The sequence below is a fragment of the Gossypium raimondii genome, chromosome 1 (assembly GCF_025698545.1).
Source record: "Gossypium raimondii isolate GPD5lz chromosome 1, ASM2569854v1, whole genome shotgun sequence".
Taxonomy (NCBI): Eukaryota; Viridiplantae; Streptophyta; class Magnoliopsida; order Malvales; family Malvaceae; genus Gossypium; species Gossypium raimondii.
Window position 1 is genome coordinate 1,450,248 of NC_068565.1, and position 25,675 is coordinate 1,475,922.

The 25,675-nt window shown below is 33.7% G+C and overlaps 5 protein-coding genes across 6 annotated transcripts; 2 read left to right on the plus strand and 3 right to left on the minus strand.

Annotated features, from left to right (window-relative positions):
• The first annotated feature begins 967 nt into the window (after nucleotides 1-967).
• LOC105774298 (mediator-associated protein 2) lies at nucleotides 968-3,300 on the plus strand. The gene is made up of 4 exons (XM_012596746.2): nucleotides 968-1,263; nucleotides 1,380-1,458; nucleotides 1,588-1,671; nucleotides 2,688-3,300. Exons 1-4 carry the CDS (start codon nucleotides 1,138-1,140, stop codon nucleotides 3,074-3,076), a joined length of 678 nt encoding a protein of 225 aa, XP_012452200.1. The 5' UTR covers nucleotides 968-1,137; the 3' UTR covers nucleotides 3,077-3,300.
• A 1,856-nt stretch (nucleotides 3,301-5,156) lies between these two features.
• On the plus strand, nucleotides 5,157-8,750 carry LOC105774314 (uncharacterized). The gene is made up of 6 exons (XM_012596767.2): nucleotides 5,157-5,550; nucleotides 5,632-5,890; nucleotides 6,879-6,915; nucleotides 7,286-7,391; nucleotides 7,911-8,021; nucleotides 8,459-8,750. The coding sequence occupies exons 1-6, from the start codon at nucleotides 5,356-5,358 to the stop codon at nucleotides 8,573-8,575; spliced, it is 825 nt and encodes a 274-aa protein (XP_012452221.1). The 5' UTR covers nucleotides 5,157-5,355; the 3' UTR covers nucleotides 8,576-8,750.
• Nucleotides 8,751-10,167: 1,417 nt separating this feature from the next.
• LOC105774322 (cytochrome b-c1 complex subunit Rieske-4, mitochondrial) lies at nucleotides 10,168-12,522 on the minus strand. Its single transcript, XM_012596775.2, has 2 exons — nucleotides 12,252-12,522; nucleotides 10,168-11,016 (listed from the first exon to the last, which is right to left on the minus strand). The coding sequence occupies exons 1-2, from the start codon at nucleotides 12,430-12,432 to the stop codon at nucleotides 10,373-10,375; spliced, it is 825 nt and encodes a 274-aa protein (XP_012452229.1). The 5' UTR covers nucleotides 12,433-12,522; the 3' UTR covers nucleotides 10,168-10,372.
• Nucleotides 12,523-13,320: 798 nt separating this feature from the next.
• On the minus strand, nucleotides 13,321-16,280 carry LOC105774304 (uncharacterized). Its single transcript, XM_012596757.2, has 4 exons — nucleotides 15,920-16,280; nucleotides 14,708-15,071; nucleotides 13,802-13,872; nucleotides 13,321-13,662 (listed from the first exon to the last, which is right to left on the minus strand). The coding sequence occupies exons 1-4, from the start codon at nucleotides 16,172-16,174 to the stop codon at nucleotides 13,450-13,452; spliced, it is 903 nt and encodes a 300-aa protein (XP_012452211.1). The 5' UTR covers nucleotides 16,175-16,280; the 3' UTR covers nucleotides 13,321-13,449.
• A 943-nt stretch (nucleotides 16,281-17,223) lies between these two features.
• On the minus strand, nucleotides 17,224-24,928 carry LOC105774333 (protein MEI2-like 4). Of its 2 annotated transcripts, none has more exons than XM_052629229.1 (16): nucleotides 24,525-24,928; nucleotides 23,055-23,225; nucleotides 22,874-22,919; nucleotides 21,816-22,145; nucleotides 21,332-21,738; nucleotides 21,057-21,215; nucleotides 20,337-20,453; nucleotides 20,100-20,251; nucleotides 19,823-19,917; nucleotides 19,380-19,751; nucleotides 18,942-19,247; nucleotides 18,606-18,825; nucleotides 18,436-18,520; nucleotides 18,106-18,174; nucleotides 17,830-18,009; nucleotides 17,224-17,740 (listed from the first exon to the last, which is right to left on the minus strand). In XM_052629229.1, the coding sequence occupies exons 2-16, from the start codon at nucleotides 23,112-23,114 to the stop codon at nucleotides 17,615-17,617; spliced, it is 2,724 nt and encodes a 907-aa protein (XP_052485189.1). In that variant the 5' UTR covers nucleotides 23,115-23,225; nucleotides 24,525-24,928; the 3' UTR covers nucleotides 17,224-17,614. The 2 variants fall into 2 exon arrangements, with proteins under 2 accessions (XP_052485189.1, XP_052485188.1); XM_052629228.1 differs by having other exon boundaries at nucleotides 18,930-19,247; nucleotides 24,525-24,925.
• Nucleotides 24,929-25,675: the final 747 nt, after the last annotated feature.

The following is a 25,675-nucleotide window of genomic DNA, read 5'->3' on the forward strand; positions in this document are numbered from 1 at the left end:
GATAAAATTTTAACGCGAGAGTCAATTTGTTTTTTAATCTAAATTATAAAGATTAATTTACTTATTTTTTAAATAAAGCGAATATAGTGTACTTTTACGGATATGGAAAACAAAAAAGTTGTTGGAATTATGTTGAAAAGAAGTGGTTAAATCACACCCGTTTCGTGTCTCAATGGATTTTATTAGGTTTAACGTCATCAAGGTTAAGATGAGAGTTGAAGTAGGTTCAAATTAAATAAAATTGATATTATTGAGTTATTATTATGTTTTTAATAATATTTTGGTATAATAATTTTTTATCCTCTAATTAAAAAAAAGTATATCTTAGTCATCAATTTAAATTACCACTTCTTTTAGTCTTTAAATTTATATTTATATTATTTACTAAATCAAGATAAAAAAAACAGAAGTCTAGTACATGCCATTCTCATAATATGAAAATAAAATTATATAAAAAGCAATTATAAAATAAAAAATATTATGGATATAAAATTATATTAAAATATTTTATTTATACAACTACAACGAATAGGCAATCGAATGTCAAGTAGACCTATTTATTGGTTGGGTCTAGGCTCGAAGTCCCTTCTAATAAATGGGAAGGTGGGAATAAAATACGAGGCTTCAAAAATATATTTTTAAATAAAAACTAATCTAAAAAAAATAAATATGAATGAGTCAGATTAAGCCTGAATTTACTTTTTTTTAATTGAGTCAAATTTAGACAGAAAAACAAATTTATTTTAAAGTCGAACCTAAATTTAAAAAATTAATCTAAATACCTTTTACCTAAACGGTTGAATTTTTTTTTTAAAGCTCACACTTAACCCATTAACATCAATTTTTTAAAAAATAAAATAAAATCTGGAATGGCATTATCCTTAATCCAATTTCGACCGTCAGATGACAAACAGAAATTCTGAACCGTCAGATTTTTAAGGGCTATAAAATTCATCATTTTCTTTACTCTCTTTCCTCCTAAAACTCCCTCCCTTCCCTCCTTGTAAACCCTAAACCCTAACCCGCCACTCCCTTCCCTTTCAATTGCTTCGATATTTCCGTATAATTGTTATTATTATTGAAATAAAACAATAAATATTTTTGTTTGAATTTAAAGTGTTGATTTGAACTCAAAATATGGATTCTGAACAAAACATCTACAGGCCTCCACCTGAATTCGAAGAAAATTCATCACAACAACTCGTCGATTTCACAGTATCAGGTTCCACGGAGCTTTTCCTTATTCAATGGCCTATTCATCAAGTAAATCATTCAATTTTTTTTTAAATTCCTTTACGCTTTGTTTATGCTCTCTTTTTTATTAACTTGAACTTAAGTTTGTGTTTTTTTTATTTTTATTTTTTTATGTTTGTTTGCAGCATCCTGAAATTAATGACCAAGTAGTTACGCTTCAGCTCGGTCCTGATGGAAAATTGGGCAGTTTTACGGATTCTACTGGTAGATTATCTGTTTGAATATTAGTGTATTTTTTTTTTGTTAAGGCTGGATCTGAGCTGTAATTTTACATTGATGTTTTTTATATGAAAGCTAGTTTTGATTTGTTTACAAATTGGTTAAATATTGCAGGAAAAACTTATGATTTTGTTAGCCCTGCTTCTCAAGGGCCAGATGCTACAGTTATCTTATCTTCCGAATCGGAGTCTAAAATCGGTATTAAGTTTTGCTTTTTTTGTTTTAGTGCCTGCTATCGCTTTCATTAGTTACACGGATATATATTGCCGGTGAATCAAATTCCTTTTAGAATTGAAGAACGAACTGTTGCATGGAGCTCCAAATGCAATGATTTTTGTTCATATTTCTAGTTCGTAATTTGGTTATTTGTTCTTTTATGTTTCTGTATCGTCTAGACACTTTATTTGTTTGTCTTTTGAATTGGATACTCGGATTTGATTTCTAGACTCTGATGAAACCACTCTGGTATTCATATACGTCTGTTAGTGCCCGCATTGGTTACTTTCTATTTCTTTTTTGAAGTTCGAAATCATTAGTTACATGGATATATACTGTCGGTGAAACAAATTCAAAAGTTGAAGAATGAAAGTTTGCGTGGTCCTTAAAAAGCAATGATGTTTGCTTATATTTATCTGTTGTAATTTGGTTTTTTGTTTTTTTATGTTTCTGTATCATCTAGACACTTAACTGGATTTGTGTGTCCTTTGAATAGGATTCTATGTTTTGATTTCGAGGCTCTGGTATTCATGTTAGGATCGACGAACTTTTCGCACTATTATTAGCTATCAAACTGGTTTCTTAATGTATCAAGACCTTGTTAGACATCTAGGTGATTGATTTTGATCTTTTTTCCGATGCTGTTAATATTTTGGAATGTTTCTTTATGTAACTTGAGGCCTTGGGTTTGTTAATGGTTGGCATTACAGATTTCATGCATTGATCTTGTACATGTTCATATTTCATTTTTCTTTGCTATTTGTCACCTGTCCTTTGCTCGGTTTCACAAATAAACCCTTTACCACATAGGTCTGTTTATCTTCATTGGTACTTTTGAAATTTGAGGAATTTGGTTGGGTGCGATTTAATATTCATCACTAGTGTTGTTAATTTTGGTTGTAGTGTGGTTCTGTGGTTGTGATTAACTCGTTCAAATTTATTTCTATATTTGTGAACATATTCACTTATTTCCTTGATACCTATTTCTTTCTTGATAGTTGGGAAGATTTCACGACGAGTTTCCCTTGTACATTATATGAGTCCCGACGAATACGAAAAGCTCAGTTCCGACAAGAAGCTGTTGCATCAGAGATCCTCCGGAACTTTAATGACTGATTCTTCCAATCCTTTTTCAAGTCCAACGCAAAGTAAAGGGCGGAAAGGTTCACATTCTATGGGGCGCACTGTCAGCACACATGGTAGTCAACATAAAAGTACTGTCTCTGGAATCAATGAACAATCTAAGCCTTCAAAAAGAAAGCATGATCATGAATCTACGGGATCCATGAACCAGCCCACACACAGTCATGAGACAAATCCAATTTCAGGGTCCTCAGAGCATTCTCACAAAAGTAAATCGAAGAAGAAAGTAAAAAACGATGAGTAAGGTATTCAACATTCTCCCTCATTGTCTTGTCTTTTTGCCTATTTTCATTCTCTTCTTTTCGCCTTTAGATATGCCAATATCTCGACATTAAGTTCATCACAGTTGCTTTATTGCACTTATCTGCTTTCGATTGAAAATATCATTTGCCGATTTACTCATGGTATCGATGTCGTGATGTTACAGTTATTATTCTATTGTTTCGATCTTTTCGTTGTCGATTTTCAGTGCAATAGCATCCATTATAAATTATTTTTGAAGTTATTTTCTGTCTATGGTGTCACATGATCTTTGGGCATCATTTTGAAGTAAACAATGAAACTTTGCTTACAATTTGGTTTTCTCTTAGTCATTAGGAGGGATTTATTTGTGACACTTAATGTTGGTTTTCTAAGCAAGGTTATATTGCAAGGAAAGTACAAAAAAAAGCATCTTGACATACTTCTTTTTTATGTTTTATTTTTGGGTAAACTACACTAGTAGTCACCCAACTATGACTAAAATAATTTTTAGTCACCTGACTACAAAAACTTACAAGATGGTCATCCAACTATTAATAAATTACTTTTTTGATCGCTCAACTATAAAAGTTACAAAATGCTCACTTAATTATTCAATTATGCTAAATTATTGATTGTTTTTTTCTAGTTTATCCTAAAAATAAAGTATCTAATGGGAATCCGACTCGTGATAGATTGTTGTAGCTGTTATACATTTTCTTGGTTTAAGGACTAATTTGAACGTTGGGATATAGTTGGATTAATTTACAATTAGAACCTTTTACTTTTCTTGTCACGTCCCTTTAATTTGAAGGAATATCCTTGAAGATGCCTCAAGGTCAAGGTCATCTAAGTAAGCATCAATGACAGCCCCATTTATTTTTGGGGGGTAAATAGCAAATCAACAGATAAGTAAAATGTATATAAAATATTTAGGGCCACTTAAAAGAAATATTGCATTTTATCGCACAAAAATGTCTATTTTTTATATCGTATTTTAGTGCCTAGTCGATATCATTGTCTCTCGGACGATGTAATCTACGACGAAGTTAATATTTAGCAAGTCAAAATATGTGCCGTACATGGAAAAAACTCTGCAAGATGTGGTTCTATTACATAAAGATAATGTCCACATCTTTGATCTCTTAATTTTGGAATTCTACAATTTCTTCAATTTGGATTTTGTTTATGTATGATGATGTGTAGTGGCAGTGTGGCTCTTACCTGAATTTTTAAAATTTTTAAATGTTTATATGTGTATTTTAAGATTTTCAAGTGACGATGCGATACAATCTTAAAATATTATGTCATCATATTTTAAAGAAATCGAACTTTTAAGACCAAATTAAAAAGAAACATTAAATTTAAAGACTAAATATTGGTTTTTTCCTCTTTCTAAAACATTGATAATGGCCCATACAGTCAAGGTGCCAGAAATTTCACTTACTTAGGAAAAGCACTATTGATTGAATGGAGATCTGGATCTGGTTGGTTGGGCGGCGGTCTTTTTTTTAATGCTATGGGACTTCAAAATTTATGTTTCCAGACACATTCCGTTACTTAAATTAATTTACAATTTATAGAAAAGAAAATTAAGAATAAAGACACATCTCGATACTTAAGTTAATTAAAAATCTATAATTATTTTTAAAAAAATATTAAACTAAATTAATTTATTTCAATCAAATATTAATAAAATTAAATTTAACTTCAAACCCGAATCTTATATTTTGTGTCGAGTTATTTTATTTAAAATTTTAGGCTCTATTTATATTTTATTTCATACTTATTTGCTTTATTTATAGATTTCGAAATTGGATCGAGTAAAATTTTTTTGAACAATGTTATTATAGGTACGGATCATATTTATTCTTTTTGATACAATGCCTAGAATTATATATAGCCCTTCTAAACCCATAAATATAAGGGTAATGCGCTTTAATATACTTGAATTCACGTGCTCTTATATTGAGAATAATATTCATGCCAGTCGAATTATGATTCATTCGGTAGTAGTCAAAGTCAATTAAGGTAACCTAATAAATCGAATAACAAGCAATAAAAAATCACACATTTAACATTTGAATTAGGTGAGAGAGCAGCAAAGCTAGCCTCTTTGCCACCATTTAATAACGCCTTTAGTTTTTTCAACTACTTTCCTCTTTGTCTCCTTCTCTCTGTGTGCTTTTCTTCACTGTTTGTTTCCCATCAAAATATTGTGTCACACAGGAAGAAAATCCCAGTTTCCACGAGAAATTTTAAACAAAAAAAAGAAACCCAAAAATGGACAAAGAAAAGAAATTAAAACAAACCCAAGAAGAAGAAGAGGAAATGGAATTCAAAGACTGTGAAAACCATAGCCAACAAGCTCAACAACAAGAAGAAGAAAAAGAAAAAATCGAGATAGGCGATGAAATAATCCGAAGCAAAATTGGTATCATGAGAGCACTTGCAGAGAGAGATGACCCATCAGTTAAGGTACTCATTTGGTTCATTTTTCAGCTTTTCTTGACTTTGGGTTTTCATTTTTACTTGAATTTCTTTTTCATTTTTTTTAAGGAAGTGGATGATTTTATGATACGGAGATTCCTTAGAGCTCGTGATTTGGATATAGAGAAAGCAAACACCATGTTATTGAAGTATTTGAGTTGGAGAAGAACGTTCTTGCCTAAAGGATTCGTATCTGAATCGGAGATTTCAAATCAATTGGCTGATAATAAGCTTTGTATGCAAGGAGTTGATAAACAAGGTCGACCTATTGTCGTTGCTTTTGGTGGTAGACATAAGCCTACTAAAGGGAACCTTGAAGAGGTTAAACGTATGTTTATGCTTCTTTTTCTTCTTCTTTTTTTCAATACATTTTTTGTAATTTTTGTGTGTTTTATTTTTGGTTTTAGTAGTAAATATGTTGATACAAGGTTGAGATTATGGTGGTCGGTTCATCTATAGGTGGAGTGTAGTAGGATGTAGTTAGACAGTGTGGGATCTGGGGGGTAAGTGTTGGGGGCCTAACTAAACTTTTTTTTCTTTTAATTTTAGGAGCATAATGAGAATTTTTAAAAAACTTGGAAGAGTTTAGTTAAAAATTTTAAAAAAAATTTAAAATGTAGAATGAAAATTTTCAAAAATTTAGGGTTTTGCCCCTGTAGTTAGTGTAGAAGAAGGAAAAGATAGTTGAGTTGAGAATATTGAGTGTTGAGGGCAAGAGAAGCAGAGGAAGTCTTGGAAGAGAGAGCTTGGTTGATCTATACATCATTTTAAGTATAGATTGTCATGTTAACACAATGGATAAATATGGTGTACGGATAACCCTATTCCTGTTAAGGGTGTAGTCCCCGTAATATGTACTCAACATTGCTACGGGTCAGCGGGATCTTGTTCTAGTGGTTGACTGTAACTTGCGGGGCATCTCGCAAGATTGGCAGCTCGTTAGATGAACCAACGAGTTGTATGTCTAACAAAATTGACCCTTAAACTATTTCCAATTCTCGTTTTGTCTCCTTTTGTGCTTAAATGGTCAATTTTGTCTCGTTTTATTAGAAAAAGGAATTGGACATTGTATGGCATCCGTGATTCTTATGATTGTTAGTGGAACAAAATTGATAGTTTAGATATCTCTTTCGATAAATTTCTTTGTAAGGATTAATCCTGAAATTGGAGAATAGTTTAGGGGTCAATTTATGATGAAAGCATTTATTTAACTTGAATCGGAGAATTGAGCCAAAGAAAGAATTTGGGTCACTGGGTTTTGCATTTGTCTTCTCCTAAATGTTAAGCTAATGGCTTATTTTTATTTTCTTTTGCAGGCTTTGTTGTCTATGGTTTAGAGAAAATTTGTGCCAGGTAACTAGCTTGACCTACTTTTGTGAGTTTTCGATATGAATATGTTCAATTTTTTCAAAAAAAACTTTTTCCATGTACGTGGGACCATATATTGGTATCCATGTTCAAATGCACCATACATGAATGTCGAGCACGAATACTTTAAGAATGAGGAAGAGTTTTGAGTAACATAGGGAGCTTAATTGCCCACCAAGAAACTATGTATTAGAATTTGGGGTTTCAAAAATGATTGTTTAGAGTATCATGTATTGCTTTGAATCAAGATATTTGGTTTTGTTATATGCCACCATGGCGAATATGCGCCTAGACATAATGGATGAATCTTGTATTTGTTCGTATTTGTTTGATTCTACTTCTTATGGTGTTTTAGAATGCCAAGAGGACAAGAAAAGTTCGTGGCGATCGGAGATCTCGAAGGATGGGGATATTCGAACAGCGATATTCGTGCATACATCGCATCTCTATCGATTCTCCAGGTTTGATCTTAAACATTATGCACTTCTTAAATGCATTTGGGATGGTCTTTAGTCGGATGAGTTGTATCGATACTCGTTGTTTCGGTCTATATTGCTTTGACGCTTCATTTTTTCTTTAAGACCCGTGTTTGATACATAGATACGGGGGTATGATCATCCGTGTTGGAAACGTACTTGTATCTGACACACTTGAGTTCCGATAATATAGGCAAGGGGCGAAGGGAGGAGGGCAGGCAAGGGGCCTTGACCCCCTTAAAATGGAAAATTGTTGTTTTAGTCCTCTCAAAATTTATAAAATCTTAGGTTAATATATATAATAAGATTATAATTTAACTCTCAATGCTAGAATTTTGATTTAGTCCTTTTAAAAACCATAAAGATAGAAACTAATGCAAGGGTAAAATTACATTTTAGTTCTCATAATAATATATAACCCCTAAAACAATTTTCTGGTTTCGCCCCTAATGCTCCGATGTCCGAGAAAACTTATAGCAGTGGTTCAATTGTTTTCTATTACAGGATTGTTACCCTGAGAGGCTTGCCAAATTGTTTATTGTTCATGTGCCTTACATATTCATGACTGCCTGGAAAGTTGTTTACCCATTCATTGACAGCAGAACCAAGAAGAAGGTAAAAATATAAGGTTAAACATGTTATAGGTCCTTAATACTTTTTATAAAATTGAAATTTAGTCCTTATACTTTTATTTTCAGGAATTTAGTCCTTTTACTTTTCAATTTTTAAAATTCAAGTCCAATTATAAACACATTAAATTGGTCGGTGTAACAGTGTCAACAGTCGAACTCAAATTTTGAAATCTGAAAAGTAAAGAGACTAAATTCTTAGAAATAAAAATATGGGGATTAAACTCCAAATCTATGAAGAGTACAGAAACTCACACGGTTTCGATTCGTGTTCTGATGAGGGAGTCAATAGTTCTTAGCTTCATTTCTTCTTTTCTACATATCTAGCAAGAAATGATTTTTACTTGGAGAATTATCGTAACTCCACACTTAAAATTTTGTGTGTCTGATTCTCGGATTTCCGAATCTCTTATAATTTTGCAGATAATATTTGTTGAGAATAAAAAGCTGAAATCCACATTGCTTAATGACATTGATGAAAGCCAGCTTCCAGATATATATGGTGGCAAATTGCCATTAGTTCCTATTGAGAACTGCTAACTTTGACCCATGGGATTTCTTTTTGGTGCACAACAATAAGGAGATTTTTAAATCCATATAAACCTTAATTATATTTCATCACCCCCCATTCTTACATCACCCATCATTATTATAGATATAATATGTATACTCTTTGAATACTTATGCAGTTCAATATAAATTTCTTTCCTATTTATATCCGTATATGCTCGGATGTATAATCAGTACCGTAGGATGGGCATCGACTAGTATGTATGTATGGTACTGATGTAAAGATAAATCTCAAAATTATACATGAACTATGGTATAATGTGCAATTTTATATATGAAATTTTGATTTTGATCTAATTTTTATAAACTATTAATATAATTATTTAATATAATATTATTTTATGTTTATATATTGCATACGTAAATAATTATATTTATTCAATATAAAAATAAATTTATATATTTATTTATTTAAATATGTATAATTAAAATAAAATAAAATTTTAAATATATATTTAAACCACGACTTGAGCTTTACATATATGATTATACCAAATTAAAGTTCATGTATAATTTTGAGATTTACCAATTTAATTTTATTATGATACAAAAATAAATACTTTATGTTTACAAGTGAAATTAACTATAAAATGCTACATAACAAAATTATTTCCACAAATATTATATAAGAATTGTCTGCTGTTCTTTTATTTACTTGAAAAATTAAAATTTAAAAATATTTATGACTTTTTTGAAGCTTTACAAAATATTGTTCAAAAGTCAAAAACATAAATTCAAAATTAGTATTAAAAAAGGAAAGGAAAGAAAACAATAAAATCATTGTCCTAAATATATACTATTACAAATTAGGTACAAACATATTTTACAAATATATATATATATACGAACTCAAAATTGTATATAAAAAAATAAAAAATTTAAAGCAAACCCGAAATGATATATCAATATATATAGGTACTACAAGCATTAAATAAAAATATGTGGAGCTGGTGGTTATAAAAGTTGCTGGTGTTGGGTCCTCCATTTCATGTCATTGGGTGCAACAATGGCTACATTCTTAAATGAAGAAATTTCATCAATTTTCCAGCTGGTAACCCACCTACTCATATGTTCCGTTTTATCACCACAATTTCACATGTTCTAGGAACATTTCTACTAGTTTTGAGCGGTTTGCTCAAAGTCCGATTTAACCCCTATGTCCGAACTGATATACTGGCCAGTTACAGGTCCAACTAGTCCGGTCCGATTCAAATAAGGCTGAATTAAATTATATACCATAAATGACAATTACATTATATCAATGATCCATAAGCATTAGAAATGTGTACTAGGAAAACTAAATGCTTAGGCACCATTAAAACTGAAAAGTGTATTTGCATATACCAGTGGAAAGTATAACACAGGCTTAAATTTATATACCACACATGATAGTTACAGTATTTGCTCAAAGGCCGGTTCAACCCTTATGTCCGAACCAGTATACTGGCTGGTTGTAGGTCCAACTGGTCTAGTCCAGTTCAAATAACACCGACTTAAATTTATATACCATACATGATAATTGAAGTATATCAATGATCCATAAGCACCATTAAAACTGAGCATGCTCAACAAATCTTGTTTTCATTATTCAGAACCTTGGGGCAATACCTTAAAACAGGCAGCAAATACAAAAATCCGGAGTAAACTGAATATAAATTGAATGCAGCCCTCTTGTGCAGAGAAAATTCTATTATGACAATTTGCAGCAAGACTAACGCAACACCAAAAAAAAAAAAAAAAAGATAATAATAATTTCCGCATAAATTCTCACCCGATTAGCAGCTTGTTCTCGTCCATGAAGCTGTATGTGGGTACCTCTAGATTGTACGGTGCTGGTCCCTTGCGGATCCTACCAGACACGTCATAATGTGAGCCATGGCATGGACAGAACCAGCCACCATAGTCACCGGCATTTGGCAGGGGGATGCAACCCAAATGGGTGCAAACACCGACAACAATGAGCCATTCTGGATTCTTAACCCTGACTGCATCTTCCTGGGGGTCACGAAGTGATGCAAGGTCAACGCTGTTAGCCGTCTTGATGTCCTCTTCGGTTCTACGTCTGATAAAAACAGGCTTCCCTCTCCACTTGACGGTAACAGTGCTCCCTGGCTCTATGCTAGAAAGGTCAACCTCAAGGGAAGCGAGTGCAAGAACGTCTTTGCTGGCAGACATGCTTAGAACAAACTTGAGGATCAGAAGGCGGATTAAAGAGGCATAAACAAACCTGCCACCAGACAAGACGAAATAAGCAAAAGCACGCTTGCTGGGATCACCAGGTGGAAACCGCTCGTGATTATACTCGTCGTAGACAATTTTCGAAGTAGGGTTCTTCACAGCTGCCACAGTAGCAGGGACATCTGAGATCATTCCCATATCGTGTCCTTGGCTGAGGGCATCTGAAGAAAAACCTGGAAAAAGGTAAAACAACTGTCATATGCTATTACAAAAATACATGTACCGCTCACAATAAAGCAGCCAGGAAACGTGAACTATAAATGTCAACACTCAAAGTAAACTAGCAGAGGCTAGTGTATCACATAATCTATAAAAGAAGGGGGGGGGGGGGTAGTCCAACAATACAAGCACAAGTTTTCAGGCCTTCACTCACATATCTATAGATTGCACCATGATAACATAACAACATTATTGCACGACAGCATAGGTTTTTCTCTGAAGAACTTTCTTCCTAAATGGCATGTGAGCTAATTCAACTAGTTGTTTTAAGAATACATTAACATGAAGTAAAGCAGTGGCTTCAAATGTGAAAATTCACCATCCACGAGCATATATGTATAGGCGGGTGCTTCAATGCTTCTCACTTGCATAAACCAAAGGATCACAAAGTTCTTTACCTCCTTTTTAAAATTTTCTTGTATTTCCATTATCATGAATAAACACAATGTGGCTTTTTAATTCAATAAAAGCATAAATGAATGGTTATCTTCACACAAGAACAACTGATTCAAAATAAACATCTAATTTCTTCAACATCAGAAGCTACCAGATGCAAGTTTCCAGATATAATTAGGAAAATTATCTAGAAATCATTTTCCTACAAATCCAGTTCAAATCATTTTCCAAATACAATTAAGAAAATTATCTAGAAATCAGTTTCCAGATATAAAAGGAATTTAATAATAAATAAACAAATACTGACAATAAAAAACCAGATTATTATTTCAGTACCTTACAACTTCGCAGCAGTTAGTAAAATAACAAAATCTAGCATATCATAAGCTAACATCTCATTATATCAGGAAACTGAATTCAATAATAAACAAACAAATCCTGAAAATCCAAAAATCAGGTTATTGATTCTATATCCTGTATCTCCGCAGAACTTATTAAAAATAACAAAATCTATCATATCATAAGCTACTATGTCGTTCTATCAGGAAATCAACTTCCAGATTTAGTGAGGAATTTAATAATAATAAAATACTGTAAATAAATCCAAAAACCAGGTTATTGATTCTATATCCTGCAACTCTGCAGCAATTAGAAAAAAAATGAAAAAAAAACTAGCATATCATAAATGATACTATTTTGTCGATACGAAGAGAGAAATCATAAAAAAGAAGAAATCAAACAGTAAACTAAAGATTACAGAAGGTTAAAAAAATTAAAACGGAGAAAAATTTACCTCTGATTAAATTTGGAAGCTGAGAATTGAAAGAGAAGGGAGAAAGAGAAGGAACGGATCTGGAAACGGAAGGCCGTTCAGAAGCGGCGGAGGCGGTAGTGGCAGCCGCATGGTTTTGAGAGAGAGCGGCGGATGATCGCCACGAGATAGATGAGAATCTCTTCCCTGCAACTCTTAGCATCTTTCGATCTTATTTGATTGCTTAGGGTTTCCGATAGGGGAATATTTCTTTGCTATGAATTCTTTTTAACAGTTCTCCACAAGAGAGAGGAGAAGGAAACGACATGTCGTTTTTTATGCTTCGAATGTTAAAACCTACGGTGCCGTTTTGAAGCTGAATGATGAGAACACTAGACCCGGTTTAGAGGTGGCCGGGCTACTGGGCCGACCTTGGGTAAAGAATTACCAATTTATTTTTTATTCAATTAAGTACCTATATTGACCTCCATTATACAAGTTAGGGATGATAATTTAGATTGTGATTGGATGATAATCCGGATTGTGAATTTGGATATCTATAAAAACCCGATCTATTTAGATGCAGATTTGCATAGTAATAGTCGAATAATTTGTTAATAATAAATACATTTAAATTTTTAGATAAATTTACGAATTTAAACTCAGATAATTCAAAAATATAAATATTCGACCTATTGTCATTACTTGTTAGTACCGATAAAAATGTTAAAATATACCATAAACCCCAATAATCTTTACAAATTTCAAATTTAATCTTTCTATTTTTATATTTTAAAATTCAAGTCTAATTGTTAATATTGTTAATTTTTTGTTAAATTTGTTAGTGTAACATTTTAAAATAAAAAATAACTCACTTGATAGCCATATAACTTAAAATTGATGTTGTAATGAACCTGAATTTTACAAAATAATTTTAATAGTATTAACATTTAAACTTGAATTTTGAAATCTAAAAATAGAAAACTAAATTCTAAGAAATAAAAGTACAAAGACTAGAACTCCAAATATATGAAAAGTACAAAGATTTTTATGGCATATTTTAACCTAAAAAATGACTAAAGCATAAATTTTAATAGTAGAGGGATCAAAATAACAAATAACCCAAAAATTGGGTGATTTTTCTAGTATTATATACACCAAAGTTTTCATGCTATACACTGTTATATATAGCCCCCAAAAGAACAGGCACCAATTGGTAGTACACTAACAAAAAACTACCTCAAAATTGGCTATCTGATTGTAATTTTTGCTTCTCAAGTTTCTCAATCAAGGCTTCCTTTTTGTCCTCGGGTAGAGAATTGAACACGAACACGGATTTGTCACCGATGTCATCCTTAACCGGCTGAGTAAACTTCCTTCCGGCAAATATAACAAAGAGAGCCATCCATGAACCGAGTAAAGTAAGTTTCATTCCATCGTCCATCAAACCGGTCTGCAATTCGAGTCAACAGTTAGAACTAATTGGAATACACAATGCTTGAAGAAGTTCAACAGTTCGATGGTCGTTATGGAAAACCCGAGACCCGAAAAAAGAAGCAAAAGTAATAGAGGTATAATGAATGTAAGAATACCAGGTGTCCAAGAAGAAGTGTAGGTATAATGAATGTAAGAATAGCAGCTTCCAATTTCCCATAGCAAAGGCCTGTTTGCAGATGAAAGGTAATAATTATTAAGAGAATAAATGGATAGAATGTTATCAAATCCGAAACAATATCGCATCAAGGGCAAAGCTAGAAAAATTTTAGGGGCCGAAATTAAATTCTATATTTTTATGAGCTAAAATGCAAATTTATCATTTTAATAGCTTTTTTTTATTTTTTTAAAAGATTAAATCAAAATTTTATCATTTTGGGAGCGAAAATGTAATTTTACCATATATTAATTTAAACTTTATAAAATTTTAAAAGGCCAAAAATGAGATCTCCCATTTTAAGGGGGCCTGGGGACCCTAGGGTGCATTTGAAGCTAAAACTAGGGATGGTAATGGACCAGGGCAGGACGGAGATTGTCTCATCGACCTGCCCCGGGTTTGCATCAGCTTCATGTATGTTAGTTATACGGATAAAGTAAAATTTAGTCCCTGAATTTGACAACTTTTCTCATCTTGATCCCTTTTTTAAATCCACATTAGACTCAGAACTTAACAATTTTTTCCCAATTTGGTTCTTAAACTTAGATTCCATTGAGGTATAACGACGTTACACTTGGAGATTATGCCATGTCATCACCTGAAAAGTTGCTAAGTTTCAAGACTAATGCATACCGAAAAAAATGTTTAGGGACCAAAACAAGAAAAGTTGTCAAATTCAAGGACTCAATGTTGCTTTAATCCTCACCATTCAAAGCAAATTGATGCAAAAATCCATAGAATGTCTTGGGTTTTGCCTTTGCTAGTTAAAACATACATGTCCTAATCCTATACTAAAGATTGAAGACTCAAAAGTTACTCGAATGGGGCCGAATTACAATGATATTACCTTCTTTGAAAACGAGTCCAGTCAATGCGGCAAACAGAGGGCCAACAAACCAGACTGCCATGGGGTTCTCGATAACATACTGAACCAAGTTCTCTCCGGCTGGTTGAGCAAGGGCTAAGTAGGTTGCCAATGATCCAACAACACCGAGTGCCCAAAAAGCTTGAAGGGTGCGTTTAAGCTCGGTTATATAGATGTGGATCAAGTACAAGGATAGCCCTAGTCCACCAGCACCGATCAGGTAGATCAAATTAAGGTTGTTTTCAATAATTTCTTTCAATGTAAAGTTATCAGGCAAAAATGCAGCTGATGAAGCAATTACAAAGGATGAAGCAGCAGTTACTAATCCTGATCTGTATAAAAGAACCTGCCAATAAATATATATATATATATATTTCAGTTCAAAGGGTTCATCAAAATTGTGTTTTTCCCAAGGATTTCAGAACCTGATGGCTGGTTGAATCAGTCATGCCACCAGTTCACTAGTCCCTAGTCCGACTGTTCTTTCTAGTTTGATTAAATAAATTATTAAAAAATTCAAAAAAAATTCAGGTTCAACCGGTGAGTACAGATTCCCGAGTGAACCGGTCTAATGGCTTTTTTCGGACCGATACCCTGTCCGGTTTAAACATCATTGGTTTTTCCTCTTGAAAATTCTCAGAAAATTTTCACAGATTCACTCAAAGGAAATATAGAAAGAGCAAAAGGGTATCAGAATTGGTTTCCCTTCATGCAAATTCCAAGAAAATTTTCACAAATTACTCAAGGAAATACAGCAAGAACAAAAAGGGCACAAACTAGTTTTCCCTCAAGCGATTTCCCAGAAAATTTTCACAAATTACACAAGCAAATACAGCAAGAGCAAAAGGGAATCAAAAATTGTTTTCCCTCATGCAAATTCCCAGAAAAAATTCACAGAGAACTAAGGAAATACAGCAAAAGCAAAAGGATATCAAATTTGGTCCCCTCTTGCAAATTCCCAGAAAATTTTCACAAATTACTAAAGGAAATACAGCAAAAGCAAAAGGGTATCGAATTGATTTCTCCCATTCAAATTCCCAGAAAAAATTTCACAAATTACTCAAGCAAATACAACAAGAGCAAAAGGATACCTAACCAGTGTTCCCTCACTCAAATTCCCAGAAAAAATTTCAGAAATTACTCAAGAAAAACTTATCAAGAGCAAAAAGGGTATTGAAAATCAAAACTCATTACCTCTCGTACATCTTCAGGATCAATAGTCCATGGACCAAAAGCGCCTTGATAAACCGTCCTATCAATAGAACCCTGAGAGCTTTCACTCACAGCATTGCACTTTATCTTCCTATTTCTAAAACCCAACGAGGACGATGATGATGAGAAAAGAAATGGCTTTGCTTTGTTCGTGGAAGGCTTAATTTTGGGTTTGTTAAATGTAGTGGAAGAACAAAGGGGAGTTACTGAAGTGGTCGATAATACTCGAGACGCCATAACTAAGAGGATTTTGCTCGATTCTTTTTTGAGTTTTCAGTGGCTTATAACGTGGATTAATCTAGACAATCTTTGATACTTTGTCATTTTATTTGGATCAGATAATTTTGATTCTATCAGATATTTTCCTATTGATAAACGTGTTGAGTTGAGATGGCCGACTAAAAGTTCCTGGTCCGAAAAAGAAACACTTTTTAGCCTTGTCTTCCTTTTTTTGTTTTAACATATGATGAAATCAATGTTTGTTGGAAGCCCATTGAGCCTCAATTCGGTGACTCGATCTCACCGAGTTTGGACTAGATTTATTTAAGAATTGGGTTATTTGTTTGGTCTGAAAATTTCAATATGATCTGGATTGGTTTCAATGGCTCGAATCAAAGGTGTTCATGGTATAGTCAGTCAGCTCTGTTTTGGGTCGAGTTTTAGTTTAATTATATGTGTTTGAAAATCAAATTTATAAATTTGGAGGGTTAGATTCATTAAATTATTTAAAATTAAGATAAAATTAATAGAATATTTGTTATTATACTAATTAGAGAAAAGCCACGTTAACCATTTAACAAAAAATAGCCAAAACAGAACCAATCTAAAATGTTAATGACGAAATTGAAAATTTTTATAGTTTGGTGACCAAAATAGAAGTATAGTAATAGTTGGGTGGCTGATTGTATAGTTTACCCTAAAAAAGTTAAAATATGCTATAAGCCACTGTACTCTTCAGAAATTTAAAATTTAATCTTTGAATTCCAAAAATTAGTCATATTTTTCAAATTTTAAAATTCAGGTTTAACCATTAATATTTTGTTAAATTTAAATTCACTTTTAATTATATGGATACAAATTGAATATTTTTTTAATTTCAAAATCACACCAACAAATTCAATAAAAAATTAATAGTGTTAAGTGTTAACAATTGGACCTGATTTTGAAATCTAAAATATAAAGATACTAGTTCTTAAAAATAAAAGTACAAGGACTAAACTCCAAATTTATGAAAAGTATAGAGAGCTATGGCATATTTTAACCTTGAAAAAAATGCTCATCAGCAATAAATAATAATGATAAATTTTCATTGATCAAACAGAAAGGTACACAAATGGAAACTCAAAAGAATTTGGATTCACAATACACACTCTTTAGTAAAATTTAAACAACTTTTCAAGTCCTTGACTTCCCCAGCAATTTGCAGATTGGGATCTAAAAAAGCTTTAAAAAAATGTTAATAAGAAAGAGCAACAAAAGTTTTTTCTTTTTTTCAATGCCATGAATGATAGGATATACATTCTATTTGTTTTTTATAATTTACTCTTTTTGTGTCAACCAAAATTTAGGTTCACTTTAAGTTTCACCTGATCTTGGATGGATGCGGTTTTACGAAAAAGGTTAGTGCCAATCGAAAGGAAAATCGGTTTTGTTAGCCTGACTCACTTTGAAAGTTTCTCAGTTAGATGAATTCGCTTCGTTTTCCGAATTTGAAGGGCTTTCTTGATTATTCTCCTCATTGTTAGAGGAACGAGCTGCTTTTCCAGATCTAGTTCGAACATTAACCCTTACCGGAAACGGCACCTGCAATGAAAAAGGAGGGAAACAGACTAGTGTGAGAGCTTTTCCGAGCTTAAGGATACCTTGTTATGCAAGAAATCAAAGCAACATACCTGATCACCGGCATTAGGGCCGTCGGTGTTAAAGAGTATAGGTCGGCATCTCTTGTCTTCGTTCATCAAGCTCGAGTTCTGAAAATGTGCAATAAGGGCTGCTTTCCCTTGTATACGAGCATACGCAAGCGAAGCCACCTTCTCGCTGTTGAATTTCTCCCATTTTTTCCCATTGAATGCCTACCAGAATTCGACTCTTTTAGCTTTTTAACGTAATGGGTTCTCTTTTTTTTCTCCGAATATACCCCAATGACTCGAAAATTTCGGAAAACAAACCTGATAAAACGTAATGACTTGGCTCGGTTCGATCATGTTTATAAATGCATATCCCACATTGCATTTATTCTGCAACAGTACAGACGGTCAAATAAATATATGCTTTGGATAAAAGAATAACAATTTAATAGACGTATCATGGAAGCCCCTGTGCTAAGAGTCAGATTGCATTTTGCCTCATTTACTCAAAAGTTAGGCAAATTCGTCCTAATATACAATGACTAATTTGCCCGGTATTTGAGTAAAAACGGCAAAACGCAATCCAACTCCAAATTCAAATAACCTCCATGATACTTTTACCTATAATATTCCAGACAATGAGAAACTTGCCTTGAAATCGATCGGCAAATAAACAAAATCATATGTTCCTCCACTGCGTTCATCAATTGCAGCCAAAAGCATCTTCGAGGTGTACCTGCAGTTATAATTGACAGTCAAAATTAGTATCGATCAGTGAAACCATATAGTATCTAAGAGAACCGAAGTCTGGAGTCACGCACTTGTTAGGAATGTTCTTCAACATGAGTGTTGTCCGCTTGTCTTCCCCTCGTATTATACGTTCGATATCAAGCTCGTACTGCTTCTTGTCAGCCCCATTAATACTGCCCTCATTCCTCCGGCTTCTAGCATGTTCATGGGGAGAACCAGCTGATTTCGTAATCGGAAAGATGTTCCCTCTTCCGTTATATAATGGGGACCTGGAGTGAAGCAATTGCAGTCCTACATTTTTTTTCGAGACAATGTTAGTTTGATACAATTTTCACCAACATAAGGAAAGATATTACATGATTTGAACTCCTTAGAATGTGGAAAGTTGCTAGAACCTCTCATACTACCAAGAGAACCCAGATGAAAACTAGAAGCCTTGGGAGATTCGCCTCCATAAGCATGTCGTCGGTCCCAAAGAGATGGATTAACAGTTGGTGCCGATCCAACATGGTAGTTAATTACGGGTACACCAGTGTTCAGCGTGTGAGCCGTAGGAAGTCCATGAAGCTGTGCCGAGGGACGAGCAGCATAAATTCCATTAACCATGGAAGGTGAGTTAGGCCACATCATGCTTGGAGGCTCAGGGTGATAAGAGTTACTCCACGAACAATGACGTCCAGGAAGGTGGCTCCCATTTCCGGCAGATGGAAAACCTAGAAACTCAACAAAAACCAATATTTTGAATTTCGTAAGTATCAGTGAACAAGATCTTGCTAAAGACAGTTCAGAAAACTCAGATTAACTATTGCCTATAAGCAAGAAGTAAAAAAATCGACCATCCTTACCTGCATTACGGTATTCAAATGAGTGCCCCGTTGAGCTAACTAAGGAAAACGACTTATTATCGATTATTTCCAGTGGTTTCGAACTTGAATGAATAGCTCTACTTAAACCATTTTGATACTCCGGTAGCGAATAAGGATAAAAAGCTGGAGCACCTTGGATGTCAAATTTCATTTGCAAGTGATCCGACTCAGCAATGACAGATTGATTGCCAATTGATCCCGCTCTAACCATGGAGGTTAAACTGTTAGAAACACCAGAAGAGATACCATGATGAACCGTTGGTTCCAAAAATGGGGCTTTTATAGCAGAGTTCAACCCGGAACTAGTTCCAATATCCATGTTGTTTGACGAGTTTGCCCCAACTGCAGTCACTAGAATACCTTCGATGAGAACATAGATACAAAGTTTAATTGTTAGGAAATCTAGGAGGAAACAACCATACCGGAAAATGCCAAATTTGCATCATTAGAGGGACTATATGCATGCTCGTAAGGGTAGCATTCATCCTTTCCTGCTGAAGGAACCTGTTGCACTGAACTGCAAGCAAAAAAACGAGAGGGAGCATTGAAATACATAAACAAGTAACCATTTATCTACCACCAAAATCGATAACAAAAAAGCATTCTCGGGTTTCCAAACAATCTAATAGATAGCCATGACTCGAGAAAGTGACAGAATATGCAAAATGAAAAAGACGAGTCAAGGAGCTTAGGCAATACCATCTTCTCAAACTCTCAGGATGGCTAAGCTGAATCTCAACGAGATTCCCAGCAATTTCAGTCTTGTTCAATGCATGAAGAGCAGCCTCGGAAGCTCTGACATCATAAAACTCAATGAATTTGTGTTGACTTTTTTTCGGTGTTTCATAGATCTGCAGTACAAAGAACAAGAATAAATCAGTGGCCTATCAACCTTTTAACTAAGAAGAAAGGAAAAAAAATTAACCCCTAATTCACCTCTTTGATTTCTCCGTAAGCACCAAATATGCAACGAATTTCATCGTTTGAAACAGTTGAATTAAGGTTAAACACAACTAGAGTGCCTTGATTTTCTTCGTTCTCCAAAGGATTGTCCTAATATACATAGCCAGCAACAAAAAGAATCAAACTACAGCATTTAAACTTCAATAGTACAGCAACACGAGGCTATCGGAAATTTTGGGTAAAAGTACCATGAAGGCCCTTGTACTAAGGGTCAAATTACATTTTGCCCCCTCTACTCAAAAAATTGGCAAATTAGTCCCTAACGTTAGATCAAAAAGCAAACTAGTCATTTCTGTTAAAAATTCCATCCATTTGTACTGTTAAAAAACAGGCACGACTAACAAAAAATCAGACAGTGACAGGTGACATGCCACGTATACCTCATGTTGATATACAAAGACCAGTTTTTAACAGCAAAACTGGATGACATTTTTAACACTAGATGAAATTTTTAACAGAAGGACCAGTTTGCTCTTTTATCTAATAGACAAGGACTAATTTGCACATTTTTTGAGTAGAGGAAAAAAATGCAATCCAACTCCTAGTAAAGGGGCTTTCATGGTACCCTGACCAAAATCTTGGTAATATATACACAAATACAATATGAACCATAACATGATAACAATATTTTGATTCCAACTGCAAAGCAACAAACAATCGGGAATTCGGAAATATTGCAATCGGTAAGCTAACCTTTGGAATCGAGTAATGAATGTCGAGTTTCCTGGACCTCAATGGTCTATCTTGGAGTGCTTCAATTGCCTTTTGTGCTGCTCTAATATCAAAATACGAGATCATAACAAAACCACGATGCTTGCAAGCCGAGTCAAGAGCGCGAATTTCACCATATAGCTGCACATTCAACATATGGAAGTTGCAACAAAGTTAAGTGTTCGAGTAAGACGAACTCACACCCAAAAAGAAAAACCCGAAAAGAAAATAACCATCATTATCTAACAAATGCTAACCTCGAAAACAGCCTTTAATTCAGAATCTTCAACATTACTGTTTATGTTTCTCACAAACAGTGTTCTAGAAGGATGTTCTCCTGCTACTGAACCATTCAATAACCCCGGGCGACTTTTCTCAGGGAACTCGTAATTTTTTCGAACACCGGGACCATCATCTCCTAAATCCATCCCTCCAATACTGCTAAAAACATCTGACTCTTCTGCATCCTCTGTACCATTTGGTTGGACAATAGAATCAAGTCCTTCAGTCACTCCCGAAAACAAGTCATCGTCATCAGGTAGAAGGTTTCCAATGGTTTGAGCCTCAAGTTCTTCAAGTGACTCCAATGGTTCCTCTTCCTCATAGTCTGAGGCAACAGTATCAATCGAATTTCCATACAGAGCATTGTTTGAAGATAATCTCACTGCAAAAACAATGAACATAAGAAGCTAGTTATCTAAAAAAACGTATCACTAATCAATGAGAGGGCAAAAGACTTACATTTCCGAGTGAAGAACTCCGAAAATGAGCTCGAGAATAGACTGTTCTCAGACAGGGAAGTCACAGTATTAACTTTGTTTCCTTCATCGGAATGAAATCCATTCTCTCCACCAAAACTCAATGTTGTTCCTAGACCTTGGCTAACAGGTTTCAACAACTTTAGTGATTGATTCGATACTCTTTCTGCTCCCACCGTACGGCTATCTACGCTTAGATTTGCTTCCCGATTTTGCTTGGTGAAAGACTCGGTATGCTCTAGATATCGTGTAACCTGACTTTCCACAGGCATGATTTTCTCCATGGTTGAAGTGATCGGTTTCTTGCATGCTGCTAGTGGAAAAGAAAAGAAGGTAAGCTTTCAGTTCTTGATAAAGACTCAAAAAATATACTATAGCAACGAAAATTTCTGAAATATAAGGGATGAACATAAGATCAAATGTTTTTCCTGGAATATAAGGATCCTAAAACATAAGATCAAATGAAAATTTATGAAAAATATAGTAGTTTAGGATGAACAAAAGGATCATAAAACATGTTTACTTAGAAAAATAAGCCAATTTCCCATTAAAAAGAAAAGATCAAAACATAGTTCAACTCCCAATTAAAACTATCTTCCTATATATATGGAAGGCCGACTCTTTCTGGAGAAATCTTTGAAGGGCCATCCATCCAAAGCCGACAAACCCCTCAACAAGTCAGCATTGTCCTTGGGTTAGAGCCGGGGTGCCTGAAAAGACCACCTAGGACGTGAGTTCACAGAGCAAGACATTAGACTGTGTGTGTACACGGCCACCTACCGCCGCCTACATCTCCCATTGGTAGGTGGCCATGTGCCACACATGTCCTGATCCAACAAGACGCTCCCGTTCTGTGAACCCTGTCTCCGACACTCAAGCTCTCGTTAGAGTCAACAAACAAAACCTCAGATTAACCCAAGGACAATACCAACCCATTGAGGGATCCGTCAACTCCGAACAGAAGACAATTCAAAAACTTCTCTGCAGTCGGCCTCACTTCAACTATATATACAATACCAAACAATTGTTTTTGATACTAACCTCGCTGCTCAAGCATGGGGTCAGACTTCCAAAACCCAACCTGCCGCTGCCACAATACAGCAACTTTCAGAATTAGAACACAAATATATAAATACATATACATACTAGATCAAAATTGCTTGCAGAATTTAGGAAAAAAAAAATTTAAAAAGGAGTGATTGAATGCCGGGAAAATTTGTACCCCAGTGGGAAAAAGTATATCATCAGAGAAAGTCTGAAAGTCCATTGTTTCAGACGGCATGATGATGAAAAGAAAAAACCAAGAAAATATTCTTCAAAATAAACCCAAAATATTTCACAAAATCATTCCCCTCACGCGAAAGAATTTTCCCTCCAAAAGAAGAATAAAAACCTGCACGGCAAAAAAAAAAAAAAAACCTTATTTCAACAAGGCAAACGATTTTTAAAAAGTAAATATAAAAGGCGAAAAAAAGCAGAGAGATATAATGTGATAAAAGATAAAAAGATAAAAAGGCATGGCTCTGCAATTATTATTGAAATATGGCATTTAATGTTAAAAGATTACAACGGAAGAAGAAACATATTTCATTCACCTACCAAAATAATTCAAAACCCAGAATTATGTTAAATTCTTTTGTTTTTATATGTTATAGTGTTAAAATTATAGAAACCATTAGGTTAATAGCTTAGATTATGTGAAATTGAACAACGTAAAACTAAGAATTTTCCAGCAAAGTAGAGCTAGAAAGTTTAAAAACAAGGTAATTAGAGTAAAGGGTATTAAAATAAAAATAAAAGATTATAAATCCAATGGAAAATCAATAATTTTCAGCAAAATCTGGCTAGAAAGGTCAAGAACGAGATAATTGGAGAAAAGGGTATTGAATTAAAAAAAAAAAAACACCCAGAGCTAAGAAGATTACTAAAGATTCAATGCTCAAGCTAATAATGAAAAAACAAAGGTTTTGAGTGAATTTGAGATAGGAAGTAACAAAAAACAAGGCAATTAGAGTGAAGGGTATCGAAATAAAATTGAAAAAAAAAAAAACACAAAAACCCAGAGTCAAGAACACCATGAAAGATCAAGTGCTCTAGCGAATAACCAATAAAACAGAGATTTTCAGCAAAATTAGAGATATGAAGTTAAAAAACAAGGCAATTAGAGTAAAGGGTATTGAAATAAATTTGAAAAGAAAAAAAACCTAACTCAGAGCCAAGAACACCATGAAAGATAAATTGCTCAAACGAACAACCAATATATATATAACAATGATTTTCAGCAAAATCGAGCAAGGAAGTTTAAAAAAAAAAAAACCAAGGCAATTAGACTAAAGAGTATTGAGATAAATTTGAAAAGAAAAAAAAAACCTAACCCAGTGCCAAAAACACCATGAAAGATCAAATGCTCAAGCGAATAACCAATAAAAAAATTATTTTCAGCGAAATCGAACTAAGAAGTAAAAAAAAAAAAAAAGGGCAATTAGAGTAAAGGGTATTGGAATAAATTTGAAAAAAAAAAAACCCAGAGCCAAGAATCTCACCCAAGCTCGAATGCTCAAACGAACAACCAATAAATCAATGATTTTCAGCAAATTCGAGCTAAGAAGTTAAAAAAAAAACAAGGCAATTATACTAAAGGGAATTGAAATAAAATCGAAAAAACACACTAACCCAAAGCCAAGAATCTCACCAAAGCTCAAATGCTCTAACGAACAACCAAAAACAACAATGATTTTCAGCAAATTCTAGCTGGGAATTGAAACAAAAGGAGACGATTAGAGGAACGTAAGTAAGAGAGGGAAAACAAAGAAGGGGAGGAATTTAAAAGCCAAGACGAGGGAAGAAGCAAAAAAAGAGACTTTGAAGAGGAGAGAAAACAACGAATAAATTATGGCATAAGGCAAGGGAGAGGAGAAATTGAATGAAAGAAAAAGGGATCATATTGGCATCTGTGCCTTGCAAGCACTGCTTTCGTTAACTTCCTTAAACTTTTTTCCCTTCATTGCACGTTAACCACCATCACTACCTCCCCCCTCATCTCCTCCCTCTTTTCTTCCCTTTTTTTTATTTGTTTATTTATTTATATTATTTTTCTCCATTGATTTGATCTTTTTGTTTGTTCTCCAAATCGCTCTTAAGTCAAGACTGTTTCAAAAACCTTTGCCGCTGCGTTTCTCTCATCAATCTTTTGTGACTTTAAATTTTTTTTGGGTTAATATAATTTTTAATCTCTAAACTTGACAATTAAGTTCACTTTGGTACATAAACTTGACAATTAGGTCCATTTTGAAAAAAAAATCTATAATAAGGTCAATTTTGGTATTTAAATTTGAAAATTGTAAAAAAAGGAATGATGTGGCACTTTGACATTATGCCACATCATCACCTGAAAATTAAAAATATATTTTTAAGGAGAGGGATCCACTTACACTGGTATTCATAACTTTTTATACAATTAATATTTTAACAAACCAACCATTGGATTTATCGATATAATTTTTCTTGTCGCACATGTAAGTTTTTTAATCAATTCGATATAATTGTAGACCAGTGTAAGTGGATCACTCCCCATTTTTTAAAAGGGATAAATATCAAATCTATGTATGAAATTTGGTCCTATATGCAATTTGATACGTTGAACTTTGATTTGGTGTAATTATACACATGATATTTTAATTTTGGTTCAAATGTATACATGAAACTTTGATTTTGATTCAATTGTACATATTTAAAAAAGAAATGCATCGATTTATTTTAATATTGAATAAGTATTATTATTTTATACATACAATATGTATACATAAAATAGCGTTATATCGACATCGGTGCTAGTGGTTTGTG

What these genes read in the sequence shown, in the direction of transcription:
- LOC105774314 (XM_012596767.2), top strand. Translation starts at nt 5,356, where the DNA reads ATGGACAAAGAAAAGAAATTAAAACAAACCCAAGAAGAAGAAGAGGAA. An exon ending in GAGATGACCCATCAGTTAAG is followed by an intron (nt 5,551 to 5,631) that starts GTACTCATTTGG and finishes ATTTTTTTTAAG; the next exon opens with GAAGTGGATGATTTTATGAT. An exon ending in CATCTCTATCGATTCTCCAG is followed by an intron (nt 7,392 to 7,910) that starts GTTTGATCTTAA and finishes TTTCTATTACAG; the next exon opens with GATTGTTACCCTGAGAGGCT.
- LOC105774322 (XM_012596775.2), bottom strand. Translation starts at nt 12,432, where the DNA reads ATGCTAAGAGTTGCAGGGAAGAGATTCTCATCTATCTCGTGGCGATCA. An exon ending in GCTTCCAAATTTAATCAGAG is followed by an intron (nt 11,017 to 12,251) that starts GTAAATTTTTCT and finishes ACCTTTTTCCAG; the next exon opens with GTTTTTCTTCAGATGCCCTC.
- LOC105774333 (XM_052629228.1), bottom strand. Translation starts at nt 23,114, where the DNA reads ATGCCGTCTGAAACAATGGACTTTCAGACTTTCTCTGATGATATACTT. An exon ending in TTGAAGAACATTCCTAACAA is followed by an intron (nt 18,521 to 18,605) that starts GTGCGTGACTCC and finishes TTATAACTGCAG; the next exon opens with GTACACCTCGAAGATGCTTT. An exon ending in AAGTCATTACGTTTTATCAG is followed by an intron (nt 18,010 to 18,105) that starts GTTTGTTTTCCG and finishes GAATTCTGGTAG; the next exon opens with GCATTCAATGGGAAAAAATG.
- LOC105774304 (XM_012596757.2), bottom strand. Translation starts at nt 16,174, where the DNA reads ATGGCGTCTCGAGTATTATCGACCACTTCAGTAACTCCCCTTTGTTCT. An exon ending in ATCCTGAAGATGTACGAGAG is followed by an intron (nt 15,072 to 15,919) that starts GTAATGAGTTTT and finishes ATTTATTGGCAG; the next exon opens with GTTCTTTTATACAGATCAGG. An exon ending in CACTTCTTCTTGGACACCTG is followed by an intron (nt 13,663 to 13,801) that starts GTATTCTTACAT and finishes CTCGAATTGCAG; the next exon opens with ACCGGTTTGATGGACGATGG.
- LOC105774298 (XM_012596746.2), top strand. Translation starts at nt 1,138, where the DNA reads ATGGATTCTGAACAAAACATCTACAGGCCTCCACCTGAATTCGAAGAA. An exon ending in TTCAATGGCCTATTCATCAA is followed by an intron (nt 1,264 to 1,379) that starts GTAAATCATTCA and finishes GTTTGTTTGCAG; the next exon opens with CATCCTGAAATTAATGACCA. An exon ending in CGAATCGGAGTCTAAAATCG is followed by an intron (nt 1,672 to 2,687) that starts GTATTAAGTTTT and finishes CTTTCTTGATAG; the next exon opens with TTGGGAAGATTTCACGACGA.